The 27,930-nt window shown below is 35.5% G+C and overlaps 1 protein-coding gene across 2 annotated transcripts in view; it reads left to right on the top strand.

Moving 5' to 3' along the window:
- Positions 1 to 27,930, top strand: part of ZNF385D (zinc finger protein 385D) — a 786,854-nt gene that overhangs the window by 158,474 nt on the left and 600,450 nt on the right. For both annotated transcript variants that reach the window (XM_072948880.1, XM_072948876.1), the window contains exon 2: positions 11,509 to 11,727. In XM_072948880.1, the coding sequence (XP_072804981.1) occupies positions 11,509 to 11,727 (219 nt within the window). The remainder of the gene's footprint in view (positions 1 to 11,508; positions 11,728 to 27,930) is intronic.

The raw sequence follows: 27,930 nt of genomic DNA, 5'->3' as shown, positions 1-27,930 counted from the left end.
GCTTGTCTCTTCAGATGTTACCTTGCCTGTGTGATTTCCCTGCAGGATTGCTAACAGGGATCTTTGGGGTACTGAGCTAGTCTTAAACTTCTTAATTCCTCGTTCTTCTTTTTATCTAGGAAAAGAATCAGCAGGTTAGGCAATACGTGGTATGCATTCAGGAGAGCATAAGTCAAATTGCGAAGTGATCTCATTCCTATAATTAGGTTCTCTCAAGGTTAGAGGGAGGCAGAAGTGGGCAAACAGGACAGGGGCTAAAGAGCTGCTTTCGGATCTGGTATCTAGTATAACAAATAAGTTTTTATCTTATGTGGCAAATCTGAGCAATTCCTAGATCCCTAGAGTGATGTGTTGAGTATGTGAAACCAAATCCAGACTCTGAAGGAAAGGATGTCATGATTGACTAGTGATGTCTGCCAGGGATGTACATCAGGTACATCTTCATGGGGGGGATAATTAATTTATTTTTATAGCTGTTTTAGTCTAGTATGCTTTATATGTTTGAGGTTAGGGATACAGCTGGGAGCTTTTGAACTATTTAAGAAAAAAAGACAAATCATTTTTTAAAAGCTTAAGTGGTAAGTTGTTATGGAACTTTTTCTTGATGAATAGATATAGTTTCTTGGAAATTTAAGTTAATTCCCACTTTTACTGTTAATACCTGAGAGTTAACTGGCACACTAGTTTTCTATGGCTGCATAACATTGTACATTATCACAGCAAAGTTAATGGCTAAAACAACACAAATTTATTATTTGGTGGCTTCTGAGCATCGAGAGTTCAGACATTGCTTATCTGGATCCTCTGACATTTTGCAGCTGATGAGCAGAAGAGAAAAGTTAAAAAAAGTGTCATCTGATCGGCTGGTTGAAACGCACTGACTCAGAGTCAGATTACTCAGTAACATACCAGGAACTTTGTGTGGGCTTACATGTTTTGGAGCAAAACAGCTCTAAACGAAACAGATGGTCTGAGAGCATAGAGGAAATGGGTATACAAAATACTGAATAAGAAAACCAGTGAAGGGAGGTTGTGGCACACCTTTTAATTCTTTCAGAAGTTGGTTACCAAGATATCAGCCTGGGCTGTGGTCTCATCTAAGGTTTGACTGGGGAAGGAAGCCTTTTCCTTGCTCATATGGTTGTTGGTCACATTCAGGTACTTCTAATGACCTCAGTTCCTTCCTGGCCGTTGGCCAAAGACCACCTTGAACTCCCTGCCAGGTGGTCCTCTCTGTAATGAAGCTTGGAACATGGCAGCTTGTTTTTTTCAAGGCTAGCAAGGGAGAATCTCCCCTCAAAAAATAGGCGATACAAACTTATGTAACATGATCATGCCCATGTAATCACATACTTCCCATCAGCTTCACCAAATTCTATTTGCAGAAATAAGTCACAGGTTCTCCAGGGGAATAGACTATGCAAAGTTCTGACTACCATGAGGCAGAAATCCTAGGGACCATCATCCAGGATGTCTCCCCAGCTGGTGCAAGTACATTTGTCAGAGAGCTTTCTCTTATTGGGATAAAATGTCTTCAGGCCGCCTGAAGACACTCTGTATCATCAATAGTGTCTGCCCTACTCCTCTGATACTGAGAGAGGGGAAGATGTGAAACTAAGAGTAATTATGTCATTCTTAAGAATGTTTATGGGAAAAAAACTGGATGCAGGTAATACTATGAGTAAATGCATATATTAGAAAAAGACTTGGCAGAGACAAAAGCTGAATCACTAACATATCAGAATATATTTTAAGAAAATACAGTCCATGAGAAAAAAAAAAGACAAAATTCTGGGACTTTTAGCATTAAGAATGAGAGAGAAAACAAAGCTGTTTCTTAAAATAATTGAACCATGTAGTCATCCAACTGCTGAATTTGCAACCCCAAATCTTAAGCACAATAAATGCCACAGTTTTACTCTTCCTTAGCATGTAACTGATTATCAAAAGTCATTCTGATGTCAACGTAGCCTACATTTTTACCCTCTTCTCAAACTCCATGGAGAACTAGGATATTTGCTAACTGGATGTGCTAATATCCCGAGTGCCTTTAAGAGCGCTGGACACAGAAGAGATGCTTATAAAACAGTGTTTGTCAAATCACTTTGCAATGATTCTCAGCACCCCTGGTTCCTTCCCTGACATGACTTTTCACCAGATGTAAACCCAAACAGCCTCTCTCCAATTTAGGCCTTCAGAAGTTTTTCTGGGGCAAACCACTCTTAAGTTTTATATAAGCCGTTTTAGTTGAAAAGTAGGGTACAGATGAAAGCACAAAGAAATTTGGTGCAGTCTCAAGAGAATGGGGTTAATATTTAAAGAAGCCTTGTAAAAATGTGGCCTGAGAACTTAAGAGCACAGCTCATAATTCATTCCCAACATTCCTGCTAGGATGGCGGGGACACTGGGGTGTATGAATTTCAGGGGGTCATGTTTTGTCAAGGAGGCCCTGAGGACATGACTGATTCAAGCAGAGATTCCAAAAATAAGAAAAATAGGTCAGAATACAGGAAAAACTATTTCCACCTTGTTAGTAAAAATACTAATGATAAATAGTAACGTAACTTTTATAGGACTTTGAAATTTTGAGGGACAACATTAATTACATTGAAATTGAAGCTATATCTGACCTATTATTAAATGTAAGTTCTAATTGAAGAGTGACCTCGTGAAAATTGCCTTTGCTTTTATTTTTAAGATTAAACTTTGAGCTCTTTTTTTTTCTGTCTCAAAGATGTACTAGCCATGATTTTATGATGAGTCTCTTAAAGAGTAAGGCAAATTTTTCTTTATACCAGGTTTCAAAACAGAAATTCTGATTCTGAGTTTACAATACTAAAGGCATACTGCTTAAAAAAGGGAAAAGGATACATTTAAAAGTTTCATTCTGTATTTATCCCTGGTTTAATTTTGTTTATGACTCCTTGAACACTCAGGAAGTGTTCCAACACCTTTTGAAAAATCATAATCTTACTAAGACATAAATTTAGTTTGATGTTATGATGTAATAAAAACTAATTGAAATAGAAATCTGTCAATCTTGATTTGCCTCATGTAATCTATAATATTTTCCTATTATAAAAGTAAGATATTACTAATTTAAATATTCTCATTTTTAAGGTATGAAAGTGATATTTAAGTCAGGATTCTGTATAAAACAATTGCTGCTTATTGATAAAGAACTTATGATAACATATGGTTGATTTAGATTGGCCACTTTTCTGTAGCTTTCCTCCAATTTATCTTTAATTGTCTTATTTTTGTAGATATATTTTGGTGAATTAATGCAGAATTCATTAGATAGATATACAGGCCACCAAAGCTGAATATTTCATATATATATATACATATACATATAAATATGTGTGCATATCATACATTCACAAAATTACAATAATGCTATTTTTATGCCTAGTGTTATGGGAATCTCCTGATATTTTAGTTTTAATTCTAAATTCATACTGCACCCTAGTGGGGAGTGAGATCAATGCAAAATTTTTCTTATGTTCATACTTTATAGCTCTAATTATAGATTATTTACACTTTTAAAATGAAGTGTGAAAAGACTGCTGTGATCTATAATTTTCTCAAGGGTGAGATGATATAAATATAATTTATAAATTTCCTATAATATATATATATTTTATATTTAGCTATTATAGTCCAATAGGATTTTTTCCTAAATTAGTCTTAAAAATAGAGGAAAACTCACTGATGAAATGGCTTGACTTTTCACAGCATCTACACACACGCATACACGCACACATACAGATTTGTATACATAGAAGTAATTTATACCATATAAATCCTAGTAATAAGGAAATACAGTATATAAAAGTTAATCCCTCATTTTTTCTAACAAAAGACAAAAGAATGGCTAATTTTCTTCCATAAGTTTAAAAAAACGAGGATTAGATTTTAAAATATTGACTTGTAATATTTCATTTATGATCTTAATGTCATGAGGCACCTTTGGCAGCAATGTCTTTGTCATCCTTGGAACTACCTTTCAAATTCCTAGTAGTTTTCTCATTTCTTTCTAAGTTAATTCAAATTACATGAATGATTTTAAAATCCATTTATGGGGTTGTCTCTGGAACTTTATTCCAAGTATCCAGTATCCAATCACATAACAGTAGTAGTATATTTTTTTCTAACAATTTCACACCATAAATGCTTATGAATGATCTGCATAATCTTTTACTAATTTTTAGATTCACCTTTGAACAGCTTCTTCATAATGATAGCTTGCAGTTGCAGTTGTGAGACCATATCCTGACAAATGATGACTAAATCTTTATTATTTTCTCTACTTTCCTTTTTTTGAGCCAGTCAAGAAAACTTGAGTAAGAACTACAAACTCCATAACAATTTGCACAGATTATACAAAGTACAGCATCCCTATAGTGAAGTGTTCTAGATTGATATGTCTTCCCCAAACATCACTTTTTTTCACAATAAACTAATTGAGAAAGCTCTTTATATTAGACTCCATGAAGAATTCAGTATCAGTAGATTCCTCCTTTCAGAGAGATAATTTTTTGAGAGCAAATTTTATCTTACATTTGGGCAATATTTAGACTTTTACTTTTATTTTCTCAAAGAGATTGATTTTGAAAGAAATAGCCAAAACTTCTCACCTGACACCCTCTGTATAAATACTATTAAAACTCAAAGAATTAAAGCATTTTATCAAATGAACTTCTGGATTTTTTTTCACTAAATATTAGGTTGTCATCTACCTTAACCTAGACATTATTCAGCCATATCAAAATGAAATATCTGTAGTTCAAATTTTTATTTTACTTTCATCTAGACAAAAATTGATTGTCAGACCAAGATTTCTAGAGGGATTTTTATGTTTAGTATTGGTTCCACCACTGTTTATGGAAGCAAGTCTGTGCCAAATGTGATCGACATTTACAAGTCCCCCTCTACCTCATTTAAAATAATCTGTGGCAGGAGAAGCTCTTTCAAAAACAAGAATATTTTATTTTGGTTTACTTAGGCTGTTTACAGTTGTCTGCCTTTATAGGTCATGTGCAAAGTCCTTTTCAAAATATGCTTTATTGTGCTCTAACCTGCCTGTTGGCAGATGTCACTTATTGTTAGTTCATTGTCAGTACAAATTATTGTAGAATCTCAAGATCCTTGGAGCTCTTAGAGGCTTGCCATTTTGACAAGGTAGCAGGTCCAAGAACAAGGGATAAAACCAAAGGGATAAAACCAATCATAGGCAAAACACTGGAACCTGGCTTATTAACTTTGAAATAAAACATTGATGTTATTCATAAGGACGGTTTTCCACTCAATAAATTAGGTTTGGTTGTCAACTAATATACACTCCTTTAAATACTTTTAATTTGACATTAATGATTATTGATTGTTGTGATAGGGTTGACATACTAAAACAAAAAATGGAATTCATGAATTCTTAATTATATGGAGACTGGCTGGATAACACAATGTGTGTTTGTATGTGTATGTGTGTGTGTGTGTGTGTGTGTCTGAAAACAGCTCCTCCTTCATCTGCACTGGAACCCACCATTATTAGACACGAGAACTCAGTTTGAGGTGTGTTAGATTTTTTGTTAACGGGTTGGCCGGTTAGTTGTTTAGAGAAAATGACAAAGTTGAACTGAATTAGAGAAAATGACTTGAAACCACAGTCTCTGTTGGGTTTCCCACCTTTTACTCCCTAAATTGAATTTACCTCTCAGTCACATGCAGGCACCTGGAGAAACCAGGGGTGGGAGGCCTTTGCACTTCATGTTTGCATATGGCGATGGAGAAGATTATAGAGAATGTAATTTTAAGCCAGTTTGAAGTACAGCGTCAAGATGGTGGCCCCACTCAAGTCCGGGGTCATTTTCATCACCCTCCGTGTCACACAGTTTACTTGTCCTGCTGTGGAGGGGAATGAGTGAGGGGCAAAGAAAAGAGAAGCTTCTTAGCTCTTCCCCAGAGCAGACACTCTAAAGAAATTTTTGTCTTATGGGTGAAAAAGAGAAAGAAAGAAAGAAAGGTCCTGACCAATCCCTAACTTTTTTTTTTCCAATTTAGATAAACTCCTATTTTAGAATAGTTTTACATTTGCAGAAAAGCCAAGTGAGCAGGGTCCCATAGGCCCCACCCACACACTTTCCTCTGCGGTTGGCAGGTTAGTCCGGTGCACTGGCCACAACTCGTGGACCAGAAATGGATATTGATATTACTGAAACTCTATACTGTATTTAGATTTTATCAGATTTTTCAACCATTTTTCTTCTCTTCCAGGATCTTATCCAGGACACCATATTTTATTTATTCTAATACTTCCTTATGCTACCCTGGGCTGTGATCATTTCTGACTTTCCTTTTTTTAAAGACCTTGATGACTTTCCAGAGTAATAGTCAGATCTTCTGTAGACTAGCCCTCATCTGGGGTTTGTCTGATGTTTTGACATGGCTTGACTTGGGTTATGTGTTTTTATGAGGAAGATGGCAGAGGTGGAACACTGTTCTCAACACATCCTATCAGAGATGCATGTCACACCAACATGACTTATCACAATTGTTAGCCTTGGTTAGCTGGCTTAGGTAGTGTTTGTCAGGTTTCTCCACTGTGCAGTGACTTTTTCTTCTCCCTCCTTACGGTGCTGTTTGGAAGCAGGCCAGGAGGCATATAGCCTACACTTAAGGGATGGGGAGTCATGCGCCATTCCCTCCTTGCTGCGGGGAACATCTATTTAAATTATTTGGAATACTCCTATATGGGAGGTTGTATCTTCTTCACCATTTACTTTTTTTAAAATCATTATGTACTCATTGATATGTATCTTATACTTTGGGTTATAATTTTTTTTCATTTTTCAGTTTTATTGGGTAGAATTGTTATAATTTGACTGCACATAGACATTATATTGCATGAAAATACATATATTCAGTATACTGCACATATTTTTAGAATTTAAATATATGTACCATTCCTTGTTGCTAAGAATAATTAGAGCTTTAGCTTTTTAAACTTATATAGTTATCAAAGGAATAAAGCTAACCACAAAATAAGAATTAATTTAAAAAGATACATATACCCTGATTTTAGCAACATTATTTATAATTGCCAAGATGTGGACACATCCCAAATGTAGATCAATAGATGAATGGATAAAGAAGATGCAGCATGTATATGTAATGGAATACAACTCATCCATAAGAAAGAAGGGTATCTTGCCATTTGCAGATCTTCATTCACTTTTGTTTTCACCTCAAAAACCAGAATTTTATAACTTGCATAAATATTTCCATTGCATCGAAAACAACAAAATGCCTAGAAATAAACTTAACCAAGGGGGTTACCTCTGAAAACTATAAAACACTGATGAAGGAAATTGAAGATGGTACAACAAAATGGAAAGATATCTTGTGCTCTTGGATTGGAAGAATCAACATTATCAAAATGACCACACTATACTTTGGGTTATAATTAAATAATATGTTATTTAGTTATTTAGCCCTGGGCATTGGGAGCTCCTTCAATTGGCACCTGTGTCTGTTCTCCAACTTTTAATTATTAATCAGTTGAATTACACCAAATTTAGGGTCCACCTGGGATGCAACCTGTTACCCTGGGTTCGGGTGGAAGAGAAGATTAGCACTTTTCAAGACAGTCTTCATACCAAAAGCTGGTGGTTTGGTACAAGTGATGATGTTTCAGTAATTGTCTCAGAAAGTCTCTAGAGTGGGTCAAAACAATGCACATAACTCAAATTCAAGACATGTTGCCTCCTAGGAAAAATACTGTTTCCAGTTTTATTTTTTTCAAGTTATGCCGAGATACATTGTTTCATATAACTTACCAAAGAGGAGCTCTCTGCGTACACCAACTTTTAATTATTTCTAAGAATCTGTAGGATGAAATTAAGCTCCACATCTACAAAATTAAAACACACACACACACACACACACACGTGCGCTCACAGGCAAACACCAGATTCCTATAGCAGTCATTCCCAGGATAATTCTAGTCCTTAAACCTTTCACATGATACAGTCTAGAAGCACACTGTTGTGTGCAGCCACAGACTTTTGTAGTATCTTAGTGGTTCTGGGTATGGAGGTTAGGTGGGAAAAAAAGATAAATTGATCAAATATTTTGAGTTGCAAGCCAGTTGCCAAGAGCATGTGGATGATGACTCCTGAATTTTTTCTCGATGTAACTCACATGGGCAAAATTTCCCTTCCAGAATTTAAACGATACTTTTACCATATTGGGAGTAAAAATCATTCAAACATATCGTGACCTACTTCACAGAATGCCATTCAAAACACCTCAGCTTTCTTGCAAAATCTATAAATGCTTTGTGATGTCACAGTACAGTTACAAGAATTAATGTGAGATTCCCTTTTCCCCTACTCTTCTATGAACATATGTTACCTTCCATTTCCTTTAAGATTTTTTATCCTTGCCCATCCCCTTCCCAGTGCAAAATTAATTTTTGATTCAGGTGTCAGAATTTTCATTTTCTTGTTGTGATCAGGGACCCCCTCATGTGTAAGCAAATAAATCTTATGGCCTTGGAAGAAAATTTCTTCTCCAATATTTTCCCCTGCTAAATTGTTGGCAGTCAGTCTCATTTTATAGGTCAAAGTGGACATAATCACAGAAGAAACTACTACCTTCCAAACATGCATATATTTAGTAAAAATGATGTCTCACCGGGGCTCATGCACTGGGACTGTCTGTATAGTCTGGCCTACTTCTGACCAACATAAGCCATTCATTCAGTAGATCAGTACAAGCTCTCTTTTTGGTTTATGTCTTTCAAGTATATTGGTTTACTTTTTCATAATAAATGTAATAAGTGGTCATCAGGTAGAATTTTTTAAATATGGGACAATGAAGGGGGAAAAAGGCAACTCTAATCTCACCATTCAGAATCAACTACTATTGCTATTTCTTCCTAAGCCTCCCATCTGTGTTTCACTTAGCTGTAAACAGATTATATGTAAAGTTACATCGTGTGTTTGTTTTTCACTTGTATAGAAATAATTTCTCATGTTATGAAATTTCCCCAATCTGCTTTTATTGGTTAAAGAATATCACAGTGCTTAAATGTGCCTTTGTTTCCTTAATCTTTTTCATTACTTGATGATATTTGAGATAAAAGACTTCAAAAATGTGAGTCAACTCTAGGAAAAAGAAATTTTGCCACATTCTGAATACAATCTGTAGTAGATACTTTAATTGTTTTATTTATATGAAAGAGGAAAAGCTAATAGGTATATTTATGTAGTTTTCTTTAACTAAAATTATATAATTTTATAGAATGTATGCACTTTCTTTTAAATAGGGCCACTTAAATTGTATATTTAATATTATTCTAATAAGGGCTACCTGGGTGATAAAGGTTCCTTTTTAAAGAGAGGTTTAAAGAGGTTAATGTATTTTGTATAAATTAGTCCACAAAAAAGCATGAACTACATACTCAAAATCTTTTAGTCTTTTTGAAAGATACTTCAGTATCCTTTCAGAGAGTCAAGTATTGGGTATTTGGCTTGAGTTAGTAGTTAGATGTCTTTAAACTTTCACTGACAAACTAAGCCTTACGTATTGTCGAAATTATTTGGCATTTGTTATCTCATTTGCCTGATGCAAAGCCCATGTTCTTCCCATCATTGTCAGTAAGTTGTGTAACAGCAGGGCCATCCTTGTCTTGCACATCAGTTTATCTTCAGCACCTAGGAGAGTGCCTGCCACCCCGTAACCAAGTAATAAATGCGTGCTGAAGTGATGATTGTTTGCCTCTACCAATATTTCCAAAGACTATGAAAAGATCTCTGAAGAGTCTGGAAAATCAGGATGGAGAAATCATATCTGGAGTAAAAGTTATGCAGAGTCCTGTGCAGTGAAAGCACAAAAAATTTGGAAAGGAGTCTGCTAGTTCAAGTGATTTATAAATAAACAGGAAAACCTGTATTGCAATAGTTACTTTGATTAGTATCATCTTACAGTCAGAAATTCTGGAATTGGCAGTTGCCCTTGTCTCTTAGATTTGCGAATACAAGGGATGTATGTATCCAAAAATAACATATTCCAATGTCATCCTTGTATTGGTCACACGTTTTGCACCCAGACGATGAAGCTATCTTGAATATTCAGAACCTCTTTTGTACTTGACGTAGAAAGCATACATTTTTAGGTATAGAAACTATCTTAACATTTTTGGACATATAGGATGTGTCCATCCAAATGTAAATGGTTTTACTTAGTTGGTAAAGGAATATGAAAATAAGAGCATTTTATTTAGTTGTTGAAATCAAAAAAGGAATATCTAATACATTAATACATACTGAACAGCGTAATACTTAAAAGCCTGCAATGAAGGTAAATAAAACCGAGTGCTTATCCCAAAGGTACCATTTATTAGGTGTGTGATCCTAGGCACGTTACATAAGCACTCTAAATTGAGTTTCCTCAGTTATAAGAGCAGGAAAAACTATAGCTTTGCATTGTTTTCTTTTCCATTGCTATGATGCTTAAATGAGGTGATGCATGTTAAACATCTGTCATTTAACACTTGATACTTAACACAGTATTTAATGCAGAAGAAGCAAAGTGAAATGTTTGCCATTTGGATTCCAAGAAAGATAGAGATACGATCTATTACATAGAGATACAACCTATAAAATAGGAAGAAATGAGAATTTTGAATTCTAAGTGTCTAGGGCAATCCTTATTTGCTACTAAATTTAATAATACGAAGGAATCCAGGAATCTCTTTTAAATTTTTATTCATTTATTTTTATTGAAGTATAGTTGATTTACAATGTTGTGTCACTTTCTGGTGACAGCAAAGTGATTCAGTTATACATACACATACATATATATTTTTTCAGATTCTTTTCCATTATAGGTTAGTACAAGATATTGAATATAGTTCCTAGTGTTGTATAGTAAATCTGTGCTGTTTATCTATTTTATATATAGTGGTGTGTATCTGTTAATCCAAAATTCCTGATTTATCATTCTTCCCACCTTACCCCTTTAGTAACAGTAAGTTTGTTTTCTATGTCTGTAAGTCTATTACTATTTTGTAAATAAGTTCACTTATGTCATTTTTTTTAGATTCTACATATAAGTGATTTATGATATTTCCATCCATGTTGCTGCAAATGGCATTGTGTCCTTCCTTTTAATGACTGTGTAATATTCCATTGCATATATGTACCACATCTTCTTTATCCAGTCATCTGTTGATGGATATTTAGGTTGCTTTCATGTCTTGGCTGTTGTAAATAGTGCTCCTACACTGTTGGTGAGAATGTAAATTCTGTAGCCACTATAACAGCATGGAGTTTCCTTAAAAAACCTAAAAATAGATTTACCATATGATCAAGCAATCCCATTTCTGGGCATACATCCAGAAAAGATGAAAACTCTAATTCAGAAGGAAACACACACCCCAGTGTTCACAGGAATCCAGTAATCCTGATTGGCTTGTTCATAGCATTCTTTGTCCCCTCCTAGATTCCACATGTGCACAAGATGGAGAGAGTGAGGCTGAGTTTTTACCTGACGACTTTGAAGAAAAGCCAGAAAGAGAAAAGAAACATACCAACTTCACCTTGTGTAATGTGTGTAACATTCAGCTGAATTCGGCTGCTCAAGCCCAAATCCACTACAATGGCAAATCGCATCAAAAGAGATTAAAACAACTCAGCAACGGGATGGTGAAAAATGACAATGGTAAGCTTTTCTAAAGATATATTCTCAATTTTATGTAATTGAGTTGTCTGTATGAACAGAAAAGAATGGACTAATCTCTATTTTTAAAACCAGGAAATAACATTACATAAAAGCTTTATCATCATAGTATGTTAAAGAGTTTCTGACAGCCTTTTGGGGGAGGGGAAAATTTTGTTTGTTGTCTGTGCTTAAGTGTATTAAAATTGGGTTCATGACCCACCAGGACATTTGTGATAATTTGAAGATGTGAACATTAGATTTTCTTAATGCTTGCCTTTAAGATAGTTATTTGGAAATGGACATTCTTTTACATTTTATATAAAAGAATGGTCTTTATGTTCATTTTGTGCATGTTGGGGCTTCAGTTGGTTAGCCAGATTGCAACTGGTTTGAAAAAATACGTATCTCTTCAAGTAGGTGTTTTAACCAATAGAATATGGTCTGTTACTATATACAGATTGTTTACGTGTGCTAGTGAAAATTCATGGTTTGTTTAATCACGTTAGACTACTTTTGAAAAATAAAAGTTGAATTTAGGAGTAAGCAGATTTTAAAAATAGCACACACATACTTTTGGAAGGTCATTAGAGAAAGCATGGGGAGGTGAGGGGGAGGGGCTGGGCTTTGGAGGGCTGAAACAATAGTAACGCCAAAGAGTTACAGTATTATGTTCTGGTGCATGTTTCATGTTTGACAGACAAGATCCATTTCATCTAAATTTTAATGATATTGAAAAATAAGACTGAATTTTAATCTGTTCTAATATTTGATATTATAGATTTTTAAATATAATTTTGTGGTTTGCTTCAAGGTTATCAAATAATGGAAAAAAACAGTATCTATTTTTAAAAGGAAATTGTCTCTACCTTGCTTTGTATTTGTTAGAATGAATGAGCTGGAATATTCTAACAGAAAGGACTCCATATTTCTCTTTTGTATGACAAATAGTTAATCACAGATCTTATCGGTCAAAGAGATGTAAAAAATAAAAATAGTCATCAGAAAGTAATTAAGAACTGCTAAATTCTATCAGTACAAGATAAATTAGTGAGGCAAATGTACTTAGTAAGTCGTGTTTAAAAATACGTATTTCATAGTGTCTATTTTGAACCTCCTAAGGAAAATCTATTCGTTATCATTGAGATTTAGGTAAAATCATCTGAAGGGCAGCATGATTCAATTTCAGGTTGTTTTCCTTTAAGTTGGTGTTGTCGGTGGCAGTGGTGTCGGATTTGGTGTTTTACTTTTGCTTCACCTACCTTGATACTTACAAACTTCTTTGGAGAAGTAATAAATTATATCATAGACAGAAACTCAAAAAAAAAAAAAAGACATACCTGGTTTAGGAACTCAAATCAGAGCTAGCCCCAGACACAGTTTAGGATGGTCAAGGACTTTCGAATCACAATGCTAGGAGTGAGTGACCTCAAGTCAAGTATTTTAAAATAATTACATCAGTGCATATATTATAGGCTAGTATTGTACTAAAGGCTTTATGCACACTTTGTTATTTATTTTTTCCTCACAACCAGAGAGATATTGTCACTGTCTCCTTCTTACAGACTTGGAAACTAGGATAATGTCAACTGAATGATGTACTGAAGGTCACCCAACTATTAGGTGCTCAAGCTAGAAATCATACTCAGGTCCTATTTTATTACATAGCTGTATTCATTCTAAAGCGTACTGTGTCCGCAAAGTGAATATTCTGTGGAAATTGTGTCTTTCTTTTCTCAAGGAGAAAAAATATTTTAAGAACATATAAAAAGTAAAATTCTGTCATATTCCCAACAATGCATTGATTAATATGGTGCTTAACACACTTGCTACATTTTCTATGCATATTATTTTCTAAGGTTCTTTTTAGTGTCTTGTTAATAAAAGTCAGTGAAAATGATCATGAATTAGTGGGAGCACTTGACCTGAAATCATACTTCAGAGGCACCCTCTGCTTTAACTACAGGAAGATCTAACTACAGGCAATCAACCTCACAACTGAGTTACTACTTTATATTAATATCGAAACATATTACTTCTTTTACATACCCCCCCATCTCTCCACTCTAAAAATGTACTTTTTTCAGGCCTGTTGGGAATAAGAAAGGAGCCAAATTCTGAGTCTTATATACTTATTAGCTGTCATTTCCTTACCTACATGGAGACCAAGCTAAAATCAAGAATTTGCAAGAATAACGGATTCTATAAAGTCTTAGTCAAGACCATTATTACTTTTAGTTTATTTAGAGAAAGAGCTGGGACATAGAAGGAGAGAGCCTTTTCCCTGAATATGCACACACACATGTGACTGCTTGTGAACTTCTTCCATCCTCAGAAAATCGTCTCGGTTTAGATTTCAAATGGGAAGCAATTAAATATAGTCGTGTCAAGAAAAGGAATAAGACAACAGAGATAGTTACCTGGATTCATCCAACCTTATATATAACTTATTTTTTAGGACTGCAAATAAAATGAATAACAACCATGGAACTAATTTTTATGATTATTCATTCTAGACTTTCTAAATGAAAAAAAAATTAATATCACTTCTGTCCTCAGTGATTGTAGAACATTGTATAATTACATGCCCAGAGGTACATCCTAATATATACTTCAAAGAACAAGGATGAACAGAGCCCTCATCATATCCAAAGTAGAATTTCTCTATTTCGGAGCAAACTACAGCATTTCTCATATCATCTGACTTATTAAGGAAAATGATCTTCAAAGATCACAGTAAAAAAAAAATAAGTCAGGTGTGCTAATTAATTAAGAGGCCACTGTTCCCACAGGTAAGACTTAACTTCAGTGTTTGACAGTTGCTGCACTCTTTGCAGAAGTAAAGTTGCTTAGGGCACATGTTCAGCATCTGCGGGGCCCGCTGTCCTGAGCCCTCTGGGTCCCTCCTGCCGAGTTGGAAGCATTGCCTGCTGAGTTCCTTCCCAAGCGCTGCCCTCTCCTGAACTTGCTCCCTCGCTGGAGCAAAATGTCCCCGCTCCTTGCCTGAAAAGGCTTTTCCTGCTTCAGATTTTCTGATGTCACTGTTGCAATCCTATCACAGTCCGACCCACCCTCTACCAGGTCTGCTTTCCTCCTGCCTCTCAGTTACTAATCGAGTCTGCCTCTTGCCCACAGAATCTTTCTCTCAAAGCCTGTTTTCCTGGGAATCCACCCAAGACACCACCAATGCCTCCTGTGTATTCATAAGTAATGTACCTAATATGTTTCATTGTGCAAAAGCAACAAAATGTAACACTTCCCCCTATGTATTTTCCATTTAATGCTTGTATTCAAGCTTTATCATCAAAAATGAAAAGAGAGCAAAAAGTGAACTAGTATTTACTGCTCCCGGTATTTTACATATATCATCTATTGAACCCCAATCAACAATTCTGCAAAGCAAGTGCTGTTAATTCTGTTTTACAAATAAGACAGCCAGGGATCGGAGGGACTAAGAGACTTGCCAACTAATTCTGGTTGTTCGTAGATTCCCCCGTCTACGTTATTAGCAACACACTCATCTCCATGGCAAACTTGCATCCCACTGTCAACAACATTAAGCCGTACGTTTGAGGATTTTCTTACATTATTGAGTTTAAGTCATTTTTAAAGCACTTAACTTATATTATTGCAACTAACCTGATGTTTCCTTAATTTTTTTTCCACCAAACATACCTGTTGAAACATTGTGTGCAGTATAGTCATGTAAACACATCGGTTTTTGCCATTTATCACAATGTATTTTCTGTTATTCCAGAAATACATTGATGTTTGTTAACATACTTTTGAAGATGATATGAGATACAGAAGTGGCAGAAGAGAAGTCTGTAATTAAAAGGTGCTTAAATGTGGAGACTTTATCATATTTCAGATTCCATGTGTCCCCCTTTCATGAAAGCTATAAATCAAACAAATTCCAGTACAAATCTCATACCTTACTTTCTCTTTGGAAAAGGCCTTTGATTTTATATTTGTGAGGAATGTAAGTTTTGCGAATAATGATTATTTTCTGATGACCTGATGATAAAAGTAATATTGTTCTATCTGGGCTGTACACAAAATAAAACAAAAATCACCAAGAATCCTGCAAAGGCAAATACTTCTTATCTTTTTTCCACAGTACGCACATGAATACGAAAGAGCAATATTACGTGTACACTAGTACATGCATTATAACATAATAGTGTTTGCAGATGAGAACCTTTTTAGGAAGGCATATTTTTAAACTACCGTAAAGGAATTAATAATGGAGTGGCGATTTCTCACTAAATGTTGAGATTCTGCTCACATTTGTCATTTTGCTTTCCATCTCTGTGATAAATTCCATGGTGGAAAAATCTTAACATTTAATGAAATGAAATATTAAAATATTTATAGATTAAGATACTAGAAATATTTTATGGAGTTTTATCAAAAGACAGAAATTGAGCATTAGAATGAAAATGCTTCTTTGATTCATAAGAGCATTTTGGAATACATATTGCAAAGGGTAAAACTTTCAGGATGTTTAAGGCGCCTATGGCCAATTAGTTTAATTCAGTTTCATGTGCTCACCGTGGTGAAGCTGTTGTTAATGCTTCTTGAAGGATTGAGTAGCAGGCTGACCTATGGTGGCGGCTTTCTTTTATTCACATTATCTTTGTCATATTTGAGTTATTTTGTTAAGCCTGGTTGTCTATTTTTACTGGGCTGAAGCTACTATCAAATAATTCAGTTTTATCTAACAGTATTCTAGACTCTTGCTTCTCATTGTTTTGTAAGCCATCAATCTAGAATATTGCCACCCATATCTATCCTCTTAGCATTAAATTTTCCTTTATTTAACAGGTAAGCCAAATAAAATTTTGCTCTCTAGCTCTCACTGATCCATTCTCTTTTCTCTTTCCATTAATTATCCCAGATGAGGTGTGAAATGTCAGTAGATTTTCAGTTTGCAGGATGTTCCTTCTCCAGGAACACTGGTAGTTAATAAAAGCAAAATAGCTTCATAGAATTTTCTGATACTTCAAGCCTCGATATATATATATATATAAAATGTAAATTTCTCATTTATATATAAATTTATCTTACCCTTCAATCTCCAAGAGTTATCTGTGCTTTTATAGCATGTCAATAAATTAATTAGAATTTGCCAGTACATTTGTGGATCCCTTTTGGGATCATTTTATTTGATAATGAAAACTGCTTCCTTAATAATACCTTATCTGTATTAGTATATGTCAGACTGCAGTGTGGCAATAAAGGATAGTGCTTTGTTCATACCTACCTCTTACTAACCTTACGCTTTAGAAGCTGCAACCAAGGGAGACAATAAAATATGCTGATATTAAATTGCCCAACATTAGGCGATAAGATATTTTGTACTTCTTTGAGTCGTCTAAGTTTCTTTCTTATAACCGAAGGATAAAAATATGGGAGAAAGTGACACATGTTAATTTTACCGCGTTCAAATTTTGAGTAGGTTTCTGGCTTTGGTTATTGACTTTTTTCTCCCTAAAGAGGAAACATACTGAACATTCCAAAAAGGGTAGAGTTCTAGGCGCTAGCTACTTGCTTCACCTGGACTTTATATCAGTCCCATTGCAGGATAGCATCTTTTTCAACACAGAGATTTGTTTATCCAACCTGTGTCCTTCAGAAACTCTTCTTTACTGGGATGATGGTGAAGTTTTACCACCTGAGGCTGAGAATCCAGCCTGACCTCTGTCTGTGCCCTAGAAAAGTGTACACTGCTTCTTCATGACCATTGTTATCCATGAAAAGTCAGATGAAGTGACCATTAAGGTAAACTTTAAGAGAAAAAAAAGAATGACTTAAATGCATGTCATTTCATTTGAGAACAGAATTTATTTGGGATAGAAGAGATTTGCATTTGTGAGTCCCTGTGTGTATCTGGGGTTGTATACCTGGGGACGTTTGAAGAATTGCGGGACATTGGCGCGTAGACAAGTGGTCGTATAAACTGGGAGTGCAGAATAATTTGTTGCTGTTGTTTTTTGTGTGAACTCCAGGTCTGCTTAGCCCAGGTAGAAAAGCCTTGTTTCCTCAACTTTTGTCTCCTTCAGGCACTAAGCACTTCCAAAAGCAACATCTTCCAGTCCTAGTGTTTTTCTGCCCTCCAATCTTAGAGAATCACTTTTCCACTTTACTAGCTTTGAAGTATTTTTTTTTAGTTTGACCTATTTCCTTTATACTTCCCCTAAAAATAATATGCCCATAGGAATGGAGCTAGTGGGTATTAGATACTTTTAGGTATGAATCTCCATTTCTTAAAAAATTTAATTTGCATTTGGAAGCCAATCCTATTTAAATTGCCTTCACAGTTTCTATAGCTCCACCCCAGGCATGTCACACTTCATCTTTTTGTGCATGCTTCTCAAAACCACTAAGCAATGACATTACCATGTGTGTGTGTGTGTGTGTGTGTGTGTGTCTATATACATACACACAGCTGATCCTTGAACCACATAGGTATAAAGGGTGCTGACCACCCCCTCCCCAGGCAGTTGAGAATCCCTGTATAACTTGACAGTGTTCACTCCATATCTGTGGTTCCACATCTGTGGATTCAACCAACTACAGATCCTGTAGTGCTGTTGTGTGTCTTTACTGAAAAAAAATTGACATATAAGTGGATCCATTCAGTTCAAACTCGTGTTGTTCAAGGGTCAGCTAGTATAGGCACACACACACACATGCACGTGTATGCCACGTCTTCTTTACCCAGTCATCGGTCGACAGGCACTTAGGTGGTTTCCATATTTTGGCTGTTGTGAATGGTGCTGCAGTGAACATGGTGGGTGCAGATATTTCTTTGAGATATGATTTCATTTCCTTTGGATATATGCCCAGAAGTGGAATTGCCAGATCATACGGTAGATGAATCTAAAGAGACCCCATGGAGACACGTTATAATCAAATTGTCAAAAGTTAAAAGAGAATTTTGAAAGTCACCAGAGGAAAGTGGCTTGTTATATACAAGGCTTCAGCAGAAACCTTGAAGGCCAGAAGGGAGTGGAATGATACGTCCAAAGTGCCAAAAGGAAAACAAACAAACAAAAAAACTGCCAATCATGCTAATAAACCTGGAAAAAATGGAGAGGAGATAAAGACATGCTCTGACAAATAAAAGCTGAGGGAGTTCATCACCACTAGTACTGCTGTACCAGAAATGCTAAAGAGAACCCTTCAAGCTGGGTCAAATGACATAAACTAGCAACACGAGAGCACAGGAAAGTATGAAACTCATTGGTAACAGTATGATATACACACAAACGGAATAAACTGTTACCTTTATTTATTTATTTATTTTTTTATTGAAGTGCAGTCAGTTGCAAGGTGTCAGTTTCTGGTGTACAGCATAATGTCCCAGCCATGCATATACATGCATATATTCATTTTCATCAAAGATTACTACTGGATATTGCTCCCTATGCTATAAGCAGAAATTTGAGTTTTCTAAAATCTGTTTTCATACGTAGTGGCTAACATTTGCAAATCTCAAACTCCCTAGTTTCTCTCTTCTCACCCCCTTTTCCCCGGTAAACATAAGATTGTTTGCTATTAGACTGTTATGTTAGTGTTGGCTAATCCCTTTTAAGTCTATTTGAAAAATTAAAAGGCAAATGTGTTAAAAATAACTAGAAATTTGGTTAGTAGATACACAACATAAATAGACGTCAACTGAGTGTGGTTCTCCCTCGCTCCCAGAGGGGTGACTTGAGTCCCTGGGAGACCAGCCTTCCTAGGAGGCGCAGTGCTCGGTCCATTGTCTCCCGAGGGACTCAGCCCAGATGCACTTTACACCTGATCAGATACGCCTGCGTTTTCACATGAGTGCAGCTCAGATTAAGCTAAAGCTTCCCTTGTTATGATTATTTAAATTTTATTCTGGGCGCTCCTCTTAGCATATTAAATATATTTTAAAAACTCTGTGTGGGTTCACAGCAAGCTTGTTTAGCGTGTCTTAACTAGCCCTACTCTTGTGTCATTTAATGTATTATCAGACTAACTGGGTTAGTGGCCTGAAGGAAGAAATTAAAAATATTTATTTTTTAGTTAATACTCAATGCTTAATCCTCAAAGGTATGTCTTCTATGTAAAGAATTCCTGTTCAGAAGCTAGAGGAGGAAAAAAGAAAGCATGATTTCTCAGTATTAATTGTTGATTTAAGGAAAAAAAGGGTTTTTTTAATGAACTTCTTGGAAGAAACAGAAGAGGCAATGTAGGTGGAAGTATTTCCACAATCTCTCTTTCATACAAAAATGTAAATTTTAATTAGTTTTTTTTCCTCTGAAGTATCTCTGAGTTATATGAACAAAAACAGCTCCAAGAATTTAATAGGTACTGAATTCCATATTAAAACCTAGATGAAAAGCCAAGGGAATAAACTGTGAGGATGTGTGACATTTCTGGAATGTTTCACATGCAAGGATTAGCCATCACTCTTCAGTGCTTAGTTACCATCAAAGCCAAAAGATGTGAGACTTAGTCAAGGAGAGCGAGTGGGAGGAGGGTTGGGGCGCCCTTTACACGTGGCCTTAGGAGAAGAGAAGACTCAGGGACAACTGTGGGAAGGAAAGGAGATCAAACAGAGCCCCAGAACTAGCCAGGAAAATGTGTCGAAGTGTGTGAAGAATCAGCCTGCATCTGCGATGTGGGCTCAGGCAGTGGAATTAACAGACGCTTGTATTTCGGGTCTCTCTGTTAGCGCTTCCAATCGGCATCACCTGAATACTTGATAAAACCCGATTCTTGGGAGTCACCCCTAAACTTATTGAACCAGAAACACTGAGAGCAGGCCAAGCAGTCTGCATCTTAGAGTCCTTTGGAGGCTTCTGTGGCAGGCTAGGTTTGAGAATCCCTGCCCTGTGTATTAAGTACCATCTCAAAGACAATGATTTTAAGCCCCCAAAGCAATCTGAAACAAATTTGAGTATTCATAGAAAAGCCAAAGGATGGAAGGCGGGTACCAAGTTGGCACTCCTCTGGGGTTCGTGTCATCTGCTCTCTTACATTGTGGCTTGTGTCCATCTGTCTTTAGGAAGCAACTCAGTACTTCTCAGAAAATAGAGTTCGGAAAGTAGCTGCAAATTCCTAAAGTTTTATGGTCATTTCCAATTAATTACATACCTTCAGAAGGAGACAAATAGTGCAGCTGGACTAGATAAAAGCGAGACAAAGGCGTTGGACAGGCCGTGGATAACTGCCACCATGTAGACCTTACAGAGCCTTCTGGAAGAGTCCACGATCCCACTTCGCTTAGTAAAACTTTCACTTGAATTTTAAAAAGGAGCTTCTTTTTTTGAAGCTCAGCTTAGTTTTAATTGTTGAGATAGATATATATATATCAACATATATATATTTGGTGTGTAGCCACAGCGATGCCACAAGGGGGAGTTTTCAATAATTAAATTGTGTCTAATTGTGCTTAGCCCAACCTTCTGCAGTTTGAAGGGATTTCCAAGAAGCGACTGAACATATGGTCTACACTTTAATAAAGCAAGCTGGGTGGGGCTGAGAAAGCGGGTCTGTCCTTTACTCAGCACAGTTAATTGTTTAAAAATGCGGTGTGACAGACTAGAAATAACACAGCTTATTTAAGTGGAACCCATTTATGTGGGAGACTTGTCACTGCTTTTGGACTCTGCTCTTTTAGGGCTGGTGAATTTGTAAATTAATTGAATTTGATTCCTCCATCATGCATGGCTGAAGGCAAATTTAAAAAGCACAAATTTTTAACTCAGTAGAGTTTCTTTATATTAGATGGTTTTATATTAAGGTTATTATGCAATTGGAATTCTGTTCATGGACCTCTTAGTCTTAGGTGGTTAGAGCTTAATCATAAGAATAAACTATCGTCAAACTATATTTTTATAATAAACAGCCCTAAAAACAATTATCACAGAAATAAAATATTTATTCAATGTCCACGTCAGAAATACTGGTTTTAAATGTCCATTCCTTGGGTCAACCTTCTGTGTGGAAGCCACCATTGCCAGCAGTCTTGGGCTACCATTATCCCAACTCCTAGCTCAACAAAAGAGAATATCTCTTTCTTGGTTATTACGGTGAAAAGCCTTGTTTATCGCCAAATTCTATGGCAAATGCAGGTCTAAGGAAAAATAGGTGTCTGGGTCTGGAGTCAATCCTGACTCTCTGACTGTGGAAGAAATATTTCCTGAGTGGAGGTAACTGGAAAATTACAATTATAAAGTCTTTATAAGGAATTACAGAAATTTAAAGGCTAATAAACATTAACCAAGCTTTTGTATGGACTAAAACTAAAACCCCCTTTCAAAAATTTCTATAGGACCATCACATAATCTTTACAAACTCACAAGAGTACTTCAGCCTGTACTAGATTTTAAAAGTGCCTCTTATTGTGGAGAAAAGGGAACCCTCCTACACTGCTGGTGGGAATGCAGTTTGGTGCAGCCACGGTGGAAAACAGTATGGAGATTCCTCAAGAGACTAGAAATAGACTTACCATATGGCCCAGGAATCCCGCTCCTGGGCATATATCCAGAAGGAACCCTACTTCAAAATGACACCTGCACCCCAATGTTCATAGCAGCACTATTTACAATAGCCAAGACATGGAAAGAGCCTAAATGTCCATCAACACATGACTTGTTAAAGAAGATGTGGTATATTTATACAATGGAATACTACTCAGCCATAAAAACCGACAACAGAATGCCATTTGCAGCAACATGGATGCTCCTAGAGAATGTCATTCTAGAGAATGTCATTCTAAGTGAAGTAAGCCAGAAAGAGAAACAAAAATACCATATGAGATCACTTATATGTGGAATCTAAAAAATAAATAAATAAACAAAGAACATAAATGCAAAACAGAAACAGACTCATAGACATAGAATACAAACTTGTGGTTGCCAAGGGGGTGGGGGATGGGAAGGGATAGACGGGATTTCAAAATGTAGAATAGATAAACAAGATTATACTGTATAGGGGTCCATGCATTGATTGAGGGGAGGGGAATCATGGTGTCTTCGTGGGTCCACAGGTGAGGCAGCTCCACCAGGGCAGACCTAGACTCCTGGTGCTTGTAGGACCAACCCATGTTTAAGTATTCATTTAAAAAAAACCGTGTCTCCCATTTGTACTTAAGCACTACTCTTTTGCACAGCTGAATACTTGCAATTACATTCTACATTGGGCATTCTGCTACAGAATAAAATCAGGACTCAGAAAAAAAATAATAAATAAAATAAAATAAAACTGCCTCTTAGAACATCAGGTTGTAGCCTCAGTTTTATATACCTTGTAGGCAGCAGTTGGCTGATTATTTGGATTTTAAATAATTTGAACCTTTGCTAAGAAAATTAATTTTTCAGCACAGAAATGTTTTATTGCCTGTTGTCCTTTTCTAAGTTTAGATTTTAATATTCAGCACTTAGAAGGTTTTTTTTATTATAAATGAGTACTCTACTCGTAGGTGGCATTGGTTTTTAATTTCATATTGTTCCTCAGAAAAGAAAAAAAAATTGTCAGAATCTGCAACATCCAGACCCTTTTCAAAAATTGCATCCAAAACTCTTATTGAGTACTTGAGTAACGAATTGGTTTTCTGTTAGTATAAAAATTAGTTTACTCTCAGTAACAGTTTTTTTTTTTTTAGTTTCTTTGTTATTGATCTGGGTTTATTTTAAAATGAGAACCTAAAAAAATACATTACTTGAAAATAAAGTTAATTTTATTTCAAAAGCTATTCTAACAGAGAAACTATAGCATTTTAGAGAATAGTCATGTATAAATGATTACTCTTTTTAAAGACTTGATAGGAAATGTATATTCCAAATAAAATTACATTCCCCATGAGAGCAATAGTTTTAAAGAAGTTTTCTTTTTATTAAAACACAAACACACACACACAGAATCTATCCTATGATAATTTTTTGTTTGGGGAGAAGTAGGGGATAATTTTACAGTAACCCTCTGCTACCTCAGTTTGCTTACTATTTTTATCAATGTGGGTGCTATATTATCAGAATTTTTAGATGCAAATATAAAAAAAAATCAAATTGACAACTTAAAAATTGAGTTTATTGGCTCAGCAATTAAAGAGTCACGGGTGGAGGTCAGAAACTGGACTATGCCTGGCTTTGAGCACAGCCATATTTAGTTGCGTGGCCTCTCTTGTCACCCTGTCCTGGTTCCATTACTTACTAGCTCTATGATATTACAAATACTACTTAAAGTCCTTTAGCCTCCACCATGTAATGTGTATAATAATGTTCCTTTTTCAGTGCTGTAGTGATGGACTGAGACCTGATACACAGAGCGCGTGCAGTATTAACATCCACCTTCCATTTCCAAATCCCTGCACTTCAAGGGAGCTTTCCTCTCTACTGACGCCATTTTTACCAGTAGCTTTAGGCTTCAGCAAAAGAACTATTTTTTTCCTAGTTACTACAGCAAAAGCTTTGGGTTGTGGTCAGTCCCCGTGGCCAAGAACCATATGTTCTTCTCTGATAAGCCAAGTGTGGGTCACATCACTCCCCTGAGGACTGACATCAGGCTCACTCAGAGTCAGAAGGGATGGTTTTCCAAGAAAAATTGAGGTCCTCTTATCAGAAGATAAGAAATTAGATTTGGGCAGGCAAAAAAAACAGCTGTTTATTTTTAAAGTTTGTTGATTTTAGGACTTTAGCTACAGCCTTATGTTTGTTCTAAGTTGTTCGGGGTCTTCTAAGTACAAGCATTTACAGAATGCCAGTAGGAATACTTAGTACTATAACTTTAGTTTACTAACCCTAAATGCAATATCAGGGTCACTAACAACTAGCATGGAGCTTTTGGTTACCAAAATTTTTGTCTCACCTGAAGAGCTTACTCTACTAATTTTCTGTTTTATCTCCCATTAATAGTTAAAAATCATATTGTACAACATGGAGAATATAGCCAGTATTTTGCAATAACTGTAAATGGAAAGTAACCTTTCAAATTTGTATAAAAGTAAAAATTTTTAAAGTTAAAAACAAAACAATCTCTTGAAACTAATAAACCAACTCCCCCCCCCAAAAAATACAACAAAACAAAAATCTTCACGTAATTTGCGTAACAATTTAGAAGAACTTCTAGACATATTGCCTTACCTTTTACTTTATTTTTGTAAGGTAATCATTGAAGTGTATTATTTTGGTCTGCTCTGAAATCTAGTGTTTTATTCATCTAAATTATTTTGTGAAGATGTTTTTCAAAGATGCACAGATTTTTCGGTTTACAATCTCAGGAGAACCAGAATGTCAGAATCAATGTCTAAATGTTATTATTAAAAACATCTTATATAAGGTGGTAATTCACTTATTCAACAACTCTTACAGAGAACTTCTTTTTTTTCCAGGCAGAACTCTTTGCCTTCATGACTTTATAATTTAGCAAGTAGAGACATTCAACGAAAAGGGACACCATAACATAGTAAATTACTTTGTAATAATACAGTGCCAGCATAGTATAAGGTTGTATGGGGACTATGTAGATTTTGTTTTAGCTGCTCAACATGATTTATTGCAGTCTCAAGCTTTAGGAAAAAGGGGAAAGACACACAGAAAATTTTATTCTGTCCAACCCATTGTTGTAGCCTTTGGCTTACAATGGTTACGATATTAATGGAGAACACCTATGGAGTGCTTGTACTTTAAGCTAGCGTAATTAAATAATAGGAAATAAAATAATTCTAATAGGAACTATTTATCAAATATCATTGTATATTTCTATTAAATGAAACATTGTAGGAATGTTAGGTCAAATCTTATAAGTAAAAAAAAATCAATCTTTTCTGCTTTTTTAGTAGACCAGATAGTTCCCCTCTCAGGCTAATTAATCTTTTCCTTGAATGCTTGTGGGACTCCCTTTTTCATTGTGCTTGTTGTGGTTAACACAATTCCTTTGTTTTGAGTCAGGTGCATTTGTCATGGTAATGAGTCCTACAGGTCACTGTTCCATTCGCCCTTCATTGAATAGCCAGACTCTTTAGACACAGGCTTTTATCATTACATCCCTTTTGCTCTAAGGTCCATGGTAACTTTGTTGTTTACCCCAGCTGGGATGGGGGAAGCCATGATCTTCTGCTTTGTGGGGAAGAAAGCTTCCTTCTCTCTAATCCCTAACTACTTGGAGGTTATGCCCCTCCAACTCCCATAATGACTTGCACGTGTTAGTGGACACTGTGGTCAGTGGCTAAGACACAGTGTTCCTTGTTGAGGAACCACTGGCCTCTAAACACTGTGGTTAGGCTCTCTAGCACTCCGGATCATTATTCTCTGGTCAAAATGCAGAATGGCTGAATCTTTACTCCTATGTATGTGTTCTTCATGTCTGAGCTTTTCCCTGCCAACTTCATCCCCACCCAATCAAGGCTAGTTCCTGAAACTCAAAACCCAGAAATTGTGTTTATTTATTCTTTGTATCCTGTTGGGCTATCTCTTCCTGTAGACATAAATCTGGGGATGTCACATGGGAGGAGAGCTAAGGGTTGGAGGATGCATCCAGAAAAGAAGCCTCACATAATATTTTGAAAACAGTATTCTGCTATGTGCTTATGGCCAGCTTCCCTGCAAGAGACTTGAGTTCCCTCCACAGGTGAAGAGTCTGTCTAATGAGAAGAGAGACCGTGAGGTGGTTCAAAGAGCAGGGGTTTAAAGACAGGGGAACTTAAATTCAAGTAAGGGTCTGCCTGCAAGCTGTGTAGGGTTGCACATTTTAATTTCTTGGTCTCTGTATGTTCAACATTAGACTTATGAAATTATAGCTATATTTTATGGTGATTGTGAAGAATAGAGAAAAATATATAAAGAATGAAATGCAATATTCACTCAGCTGAAAATACATTATAGTAATATTCACAGACAATTCTCTAGTAATAACTCATTCTTAGAGTTAGCTCTCCCAATTATGGTTATTTTTAAAACGAGGAAGTATTTATATTTCTAAACATTTTACATTTTCTTTCAAGCAACCTAACTCAACCAAAATTTCACAAACCAAGTTGTAATAAAGTTATAAATGATCATTAAGACTTTAATTTTTAAAATATAATCTAACGGTAACTCGATTTTGTTAATTTTCAAGTCCTCTTCATATGAATATTAACTTGTGCCCTTTTTCAGTTGAATTATATATATATATATAAAATATATATATATAAAATAAAACCACAGAAAGTATTTTGAGTACTGTTGATCTGTATGCAGTATTGATGATATCAACTAATTAAGACTACCTTAAATTCACTATCATATTCACTAAAAACGTAAATATTTGAAAAGAATTCTTGAAATGTATAAATTGCTATACCTTTAAATGATTTAAAGATATATTTATCACATAAGCATGGTCTCTGTTTTTGAAATCCTGGTTCTGTGGTTACTCTTTGTGAAATTACAACTGCTTAATTTTAACTAAAAATTGATTCTTGAATAATCATTAAATTCCATGCAGATATTGTTTATCAAGTACTCTCCCACACTTAAAAAACGTCAGATAATGATGATCTTCCAAGCAACATTCTACTCTTTAATCAGTCTTTCTATGAAATGCTAATCTGGGAGAACAAAGGAGGATAATAATAATGTAGCTGATAATATTTATTTTGAGCCCCTGTTCTTAAAAAAAAAGTGTTTTAAAAATTTCCTGAGAAACTAATATTAAAAAAAAATTAGTGATATTATTTGTAGAGAAGTAAAGAGCTTAGTAGTTCAAATATTATATGAACTTAGGGTCAGAAACTTTTACTGACCTGAAAGATAAACATCAACTCCAAATGAAATTCAATTACTAGATCACAACTTTAATAAAATTATTTAATGAAGAAGAACATGATCTTGGTAAGAATTTTTGAGGAAGTAATTTATTAATCACACATGTGGATGTTCATTACATTATTGTTAGTAACAGTATAAAAGCTTAATAAATCTAAATGTCCATAATGAGAGAAATATTTAAGACAAGTCAGAAGAATGTGCATTATGTGATCCCAGTATACCAAAGAGAACAAATTGCCTGCCAGTGTGAGTGTGTAAATGGGTAGAAATCCATCTGGTGGTACACGCGTAGGCAATAGTTACAGGTGCTACTTTGGGGAAGCACAGAGGCTTGGGGTGTGATGCAAAGGTCTTTTGCTTTGTATTTATTGTTTTAACTTTAACGCATCTGTAAGATGCATGATTTAATGGAATCTCT

Source organism: Vicugna pacos, chromosome 1 (assembly GCF_048564905.1).
Source record: "Vicugna pacos chromosome 1, VicPac4, whole genome shotgun sequence".
Taxonomy (NCBI): domain Eukaryota; kingdom Metazoa; phylum Chordata; class Mammalia; order Artiodactyla; family Camelidae; genus Vicugna; species Vicugna pacos.
The sequence above is the reverse complement of the archived record's forward strand: the minus strand, read 5'-3'. Positions and strand labels throughout refer to the sequence as shown.